Here is a 6,959-nt window from a genome sequence, read left to right as displayed (position 1 = left end):
TGCGGTCGACTCTGAGGATCCCCTCCAGCACGGGCTGGATCAGCTCCTTACCGCTGCCCTGGCAGAAGTAGCCCGAGCGCTCGTAGGAGCCGATGGCATCGTAGTTGTACACGGCGCCGCGGCCTTGCGGGTGGGAGGGTGGGTGCGGGAGGAGAGGGAGGGTGCGGGAGGAGAGGGAGGAGGGCAATTGCATGAAAGAGTGTGCGGAGAAGGGACAGCGACCGAGGGAGGGAGGGAGGGAGGGAGGGGAACTAAATCGGAAGAAAGGGAAGGGAGGGAGAGCGGGAAGAGACAAGATTTAATTAGACCACACAAGGGAAAAGCGGTGAAAGCGCGAATAGGAACAGATACAATATACATCGCTTCATGAAGTTAAGATCTGCGCGATTCATCCTCTCGCGCGCCCGCCTCCTCAGCATCCTAACAAACCGCTCTCTCTCCCCTCTTTACCCGCCCCCCCTTACCCTCCCACCTTCCTCTCCACCCTCCCCTCTCACCCTGCTCATCCAGACCCGCCACCAAGTTAAATGTGTACAGGGGAAAGAAGCGATTGTAGTAGAGGGTGTTGGATAGCAGCTGGGCCGCGGCTGACACACCCATGGCCCGACCGTGGTTGTGCTGATACGTCACATTGCGGTGCTGCGGGGAAGAGGAGGGGGAGGGGAGAGAGGGGGGAGAGAGGGAGGGGGACGGAGCCCACATGCACACAAACACACATATTCTTTGTTCTTGGGGTGTTCGACCAGCGTTCGAGGTGTGTGTGGGGGGGGCGGAAAGGTTCGGGTTGGGCGGGGGTGGATATGGGTTCAAGGGTTCCATTTCGGGGTTTGGGGTGGGGAGGGGAGGGAAACTAATATGCCACAGATTCGGGGAGAATGGGCGATTGTAATGGGTTTCAGATACGGCAGGTGTGGTTTTCCGTACCACTTCCCTCCTCCTCAAACAACGGATATATATGGACCTGAACCGCCTAGGGGGTTTTGCTGGTTTGCTCTCCCCCTCCTGCTTTCTCCCCCCACAGGGGGCCGGGAAGGATTGCGACTTCGGAACGCGCTCTCGCACTCTATCCAATCAGTGGGCAGTCGGAAAGGAGAGTATACAGGCAGACAGACAAACAGACACAATACATACATACATAGAAACAATTCCCCATCCGAGTGCTCTCCAAACCTGCCAATCCCCCCATCAATCCCCTACCTGCCTACCTACCTACCTACCTACCTACCTGCCTACCTACTCATAGGGGCTTCAGCCAGAGCTAACTAAGCGTTGATCCGTCTTCCCTCTTTAGCCCTCTCTTGTTCGGTGCTGTAACGGTGAGGTAACGGCTAACTAACTACTCGCCGCTGTCAGCACATAACCCCAATGGCGCCATGAGCTGGTTGGTGCCCTGCCCTGCCCGGCACCCGCCTGCCGGCCAACACGGCACCCATCCGCACCCGCACCCGCAGTCGCTCTGGCAGCCTCAGCCTCAGCCTCAGCCGAGATGTGGACATCCAAGGGGGGCCTTGGAGCACCACCCGCAGTACCGCAGCCACCACTCGCCCGCCATAACAACCCCCCGTTAAACGCAATCCACCCTCCGTCCATCCATCCATCCATACATATATCGTTATGCCCAGACATAGACAGACAGACAGACCTGCAGCAGCTTGTGCAGTGCCTTCCGGTCCGCCTGCATGCCCGCAGAGGCGACCACCACCTTGTCAGTCCTGGTGAGAAAGAGAGCGGGGTGAGTGAGGGGGTGAGTGAGGGAGTTGTATGAGGGTTGTGTGTGTGTGTGAGGTGTGTGTGTGTGTGAGGGGGGTGAGTGAGGGGGTTGTGTGAGGGGGAGGGGACACCAGGAAATGATCGCCCACCCAACTACCCACATACACACACGCACCTCACCAAACGGCAGCGCGGAGAAACACTTGTGGCCCCGGTCGCTGACTTGGCCAGGCCAATTCACAAGTAAAACGTCTGGTCAACGTCTCCTCTTCATGCCCACCCCAAACATTCAGCACTAATTCCGTTGCCAAGCTAATTGGTTGATGTGGTGTAACTTCTGGTCCGTTATCAGCTAAGTGACTTGTATCCCGTTAGCAACGAGGAGAGGCTCTCGGGATGAGGGGCTGCTAACTCACAGTTGGAGTAGCATCGACGCGTCGCGCGTCAGGATACTGAAGCCAGTGGACATACGCGTGCTCCCAGCAACAATGCAATAGTCCTCGCCTGCGACGGCGACAACCGTCCTGCGCTGACGAAAGCCCCGGGTGAGACCTAAGGACATCCAAATGCGCGCGACCAGCAGAGATCTGACTGCAACCCAACGTTACCGCTGCTTACCCGCCGTTATCATCGTATCTGAAAACATATCACCACATTGGCGTCAGAGCATGAAAATGCTGTAGGCAGGTGTCCCGAAAAACAATACATGGAACTTACGGGCTCCAAGTCGCATGCGTCCTTTGCCCATCCGCGGCTTCCGCATGGACCTTGGTAAGCGGATTGCCAAGTTGGTATGGAGTCACGGCGGCCATGGTAAGTTTACAACCAGATGAACGGATCTTAAGCCTTACGCCTTCCCTACTCTTAAGCCTTCCCTAAGACTACACAACCAGACGCAACAAGTCCTTAGATCTAAAGTGATGTTCCAACAAATGTTTGCCTGTCTGGCACTGCTAACTGCATCTGGCAGTTTTTCTTGCAGGATGTCGTGCATTCATTATGTCATCACCTGTGCTAAGCGACCAAGTAGCTCTTCGTGCCTTCATTTTGGAGCAATTGGCTTCTAGGTTCTTATGAGGACGCCATGTGCCCGCCTTCTCCCACACCCAGCACTTCCACACCCACAAGCCGAACAGACAGACCCTTTCGCTCCGTGGACTAACGCCCGTCCAGCAACACCAACTTTCGACAGTTTGACTAAGTACCCCAAACGCAACCCCAACGTTTCGCGTTTGCCTTCGTGAATACGGTATATTACGGTACACGACCTTCTTACGTGGCACAGGGCCCCCCTACGGTTGTTCGTACAGCGGCATTATCCCCAAAACCCAATCGCCCCCGCCATGCGCTCTAGATGCGCGGAGATGTACAACATACACACCCTCGCACGATCTTGTCAATATCAGGAATACGCACGAGTGCGTTTTCTCCTTAGCCAATTATGGATTGACCGAAAGGCAAGTACTTGGGATGCCGGAGGAACCAAGGCCTTGCAGCTGAGGATGTGTTGTACAATTTGCAGCTGAGGATGTAACGAGCAACTTGCAGCTGAGAACATGTCGTACAACTTGCAGCTGAGAAATGTCGTACAAAAGCTTGTCTCGGTAAGATGTGGCCCCTACCCACCGCCGTGATGAGGACCTATAACGGTTCCAGGTGCCGGCTGAGGAGTGAAGGCGTGCAGCACGTACGACACACATAGCCGACGCTTCATCTGCGTCGCACTCAGTTCTGCGTTTTTTTATTTAAAGTTTTGCCACTTGCATGTGTGTGGAGAATACAAAATATTTGAACTCAATACCCGACAGGTGGATCCTGTTCGCCGCTTCATGGCGGCACCTCCGCTTGTCGCCAAGATCATTTCGGATCAGTATTGCATGAGCAGACATACATACAGACAGGCTGACACACATACAGACAGATAACCAGACAGGCAGCCAGACAAGACTGGCTCCTTGCTTTAGGAAAACACACATCTTCCCCAGACCTGCCGTACAGTCGGCGCTGAGGGTAGTACGACTGTACAGCAGGTCTGAGGAAGTTGTGCACAGCTCGTGAAGGCTTCACGAGCTGTGCACCATCCCATCAGCACAATCTGCGAGTTGTACAGCAATTGACAGCCACATGCCGTACCTTCGCCCGCCGCTACACCGTGCTCTCAGCCCCCAAGGTAATTAACCCTCCGATTAAAACCTCCCAGCCACATACATACGTTCATACATACACACGTCGTCGTACATACCGCATGAACCGTGCCGAAAATTGTGGGCGTGGTGCAGTATATCATCTTATGCCGTTGTTGGAATGGTGCGATTGGGAGTACGACATAAAGAACGTTATCACTCTTACTTCGATTACACTACAGGGCTACTAAATAGGCTTCATTAAAAACTTAAATAAAACTGGAGGCGCACCGCCTCTCAGGTGCTTCAGAGCCCGTGAGATCATGGCGGACATGTGCGTTGCAAAAGCAGACGACACAGTACATATACATACATACTTACTTGTACAACATACATGCATACACACATACACACACGCCACTTGGCCCCACACGCCCCACGACGCTTGCCGGCCCCCCCCGCTTCCCCCCGCAGCCATATCAGGGCCCATGAGCCGTCTTTTATCCCCAGTATTAGCAGCAGTAGCAGTATTAGCAGCAGTGGCAGTAGTAGCATATTGACGGATCAACAACTACTGCTGCTACTGCAATTGATATCAACACGTCCACAATATACGTATATAGATGCGAATGCCGTAATGGGTGTACGGGCGGTTGGCGGTTGAACCACCCATCGGGGGGAGCAGCGGAGGAGGGGGAGGAGGAGGAGGAGGGGGAGGTCTCCGTCTCCTCCCCTTCCTCCCTTTCCCCCCCGTCCCCTCACGCGGTAGCGAAACACATCTGGCACATGCACATACACACGCACATACACACGCACATACATACAGGCGCATCTTTCTTTGGCGTCAGCGGCACTTGGCCAAGTTACCTCAAACACATATCACGTATATCGCACACACACGCCTACAGGAGAGAGTGTGCGGAAAGAGAGCCGTCGCGAGAGTCAAAGTGGGAGGGAGTGTGAATGTGATGTGAGGTGTGGGAGAGAAGAGAGAGAGATGAACGCGGTAAGCATATAGTCCAATAGCCCATCCTTCACTGGAAACGGCGACCGAGTCACCCAGTTCGCTCATTCGCTTGTATGTATGTATGTCCGTCCATACATCCCATCTCAAACCAATCTCATTCCAACGCATGAGACTCCTTACCCCCCCACCCCAATAGCCATCCAGACGACACACACAGCCACGGAATCGGCACTCCAAGACAACACCGCACCCTTGCCGTACCGGGGGCCCCGCCGCCAGCTCCCCCGCCGCTGCCGCCGCACGAGCCCCACAACCAGACACACACTCCCGCAACCAGTGCACCAGCGGTGGCGGCGGCGGCAGTAGCAGGCTTGACGTCAGAGGAATCATGTGACAGCGGCAGCGGCGGCGGCGGCGGCGGCGGTACCGGCAGCCAGCAGCTACAACACCCGGAAAGACCCCACGTTCCTGTCCGCCCACAGGATCCGGATCCTCCTCCCCCAAATCCGAATCCGGATCCGGGTCCTCCTCCCCCCAGGCCTACGCCTGGACGCCGCCTCGCGGGTAGACAGCAGCAGCAGCTGGCGGCGGCGGCGGCGGCGGCGGCGGTTCTCTGCAGGAGGTGACGTGCCGCCGCCGCCACCCCCTCTCCCTCGTCCTCATCGTCGTAACCCTTGTCTTCAGCGGCTGCGTGTGAGTCACACACACACACACACACACACATAGGCAGGCAGGCAGGCAGGCAGGGGCACAGACACACAGGCACACACACACACACATAGGCAGGCAGGCAGGCAGGGGCACAGACACACAGGCACACACACACACATAGGCAGGCAGGCAGGCAGGGGCACAGACACACAGGCACACACACACACATAGGCAGGCAGGCAGGCAGGGGCACAGACACACAGGCACACACTCCCCGTAGTGGAAAGAGATTCGCAGGAAAGAGGTTCGCTCTGATGATAATCATAATAAAAATACTCACTTCAAAAAATAAAATATCGCCAAACTACGAAGTACAAAATAAAGCTTCGTCCTTAGGACGAGATTCGTATATTCATTTACGACATAGGTAACCGTACGACTAAAGAAAAGGGTTTGCAGTCGTTATGCCTTGCCCCTTAGATGACGCTTGTGCGTGTGTATGTATGTGTGGGGGGGTGGGGGTGAGAGGGCCTAAACAGGGGGAAGGGACCCCCCAAAGGGCGGGGGGAAGGGGAGGGGGATGAGGACGAGCGAGCGTGGCATCTGGCCATGTGGGTATTGGTGGTTTGCAGTTCAAACGGACCACCATGTGCCGTACATATTCACTCTGTGCCCCGAATACCGTACATACACACAGGGGTAATTCGCGGGGGGCATCCTGTTTGGTCAGCAAGGCATGCAGGGGTTTCCGTACATAGGGCTCCCGTACACAAGAACCAGCTATTGGGGCCCTATGTTTTAGCGCGGGCACCTGCTGCTGTTGCCGCTGTTACGCATGCCGGCGCTGGCGGCGGCGCTGGCGGCGGCGGCAGGCGGTGGTAACGGAGGCTCCGGCAACAGCGCAGGCAGTGGCGGCGGCACCTCAAACCCCTTAAGCCGAATACCCCGGCATCCCGCCTCCTCCTCCTCCTCCTCTTCTTCTTCCTCTTCGTCGTCAAGGTTATCCACCGCACCCTCTCCGTCCGCCGCCGCCGGCGCCGCCGCGGAAGCCGCCGCCGCCGCCCGACCCGCCCGATTGGCTGCTTGCGGCGGGCGCGGCGGCGGCGGCGGCGGCGGCAGCTCCACGGCCATTGGCTCAGGCAGCGGCGGCGGCAGGTACGAACGTGGGGTGGATACGACAGCAGCAGCGGTGGCGTCGCCGCCGCGGACGCCGCCGCCGCCGGCGGCATGCGACGTCTTCCCTTGCCGACGTTTCGTTACCTCCGCGCCCCCGCCCGCCCCCGCTGTCGCAGCTGTCCCTGCCACGGCTGCTGCTGCCGCCGTCGACGCCGCCGCCGCCGCCGGCGCTACATCCGCAGCTTTACGGACGGAGTCACGCCGACGGCGTACGGCCATAAAGCGACGACAGAGCAGCCGGCGCAGAAGCAGCCGTACTAAGGGAATATGTGCGTACGGGAGCGGAGCGGACGGGTGCGCAGGTGTGTGTGTGTGAGGAGGACGTGTGGGCT

The 6,959-nt window shown here is 57.4% G+C and overlaps 2 protein-coding genes across 2 annotated transcripts in view; one reads left to right on the top strand and one right to left on the bottom strand.

Moving 5' to 3' along the window:
* Positions 1-2,272, bottom strand: part of VOLCADRAFT_62543 (uncharacterized protein) — a gene marked incomplete at both ends in the record, with an annotated part of 3,377 nt that extends 1,105 nt beyond the window's left edge. The window contains 4 exons of the mRNA XM_002952491.1: positions 11-123; positions 498-639; positions 1,643-1,712; positions 2,127-2,272. Coding sequence (XP_002952537.1) covers positions 11-123; positions 498-639; positions 1,643-1,712; positions 2,127-2,272 — 471 coding nt within the window. The remainder of the gene's footprint in view (positions 1-10; positions 124-497; positions 640-1,642; positions 1,713-2,126) is intronic.
* A 3,678-nt stretch (positions 2,273-5,950) lies between these two features.
* VOLCADRAFT_93287 (uncharacterized protein) overlaps positions 5,951-6,959 on the top strand; it is a gene marked incomplete at both ends in the record, with an annotated part of 1,500 nt that continues 491 nt past the window's right edge. The window contains 2 exons of the mRNA XM_002952561.1: positions 5,951-5,972; positions 6,451-6,606. Of these exons, the coding sequence (XP_002952607.1) occupies positions 5,951-5,972; positions 6,451-6,606 (178 nt within the window). The remainder of the gene's footprint in view (positions 5,973-6,450; positions 6,607-6,959) is intronic.

This window comes from Volvox carteri (genome assembly GCF_000143455.1).
Source record: "Volvox carteri f. nagariensis unplaced genomic scaffold VOLCAscaffold_30, whole genome shotgun sequence".
Taxonomy (NCBI): domain Eukaryota; kingdom Viridiplantae; phylum Chlorophyta; class Chlorophyceae; order Chlamydomonadales; family Volvocaceae; genus Volvox; species Volvox carteri.
The sequence above is the reverse complement of the archived record's forward strand: the minus strand, read 5'-3'. Positions and strand labels throughout refer to the sequence as shown.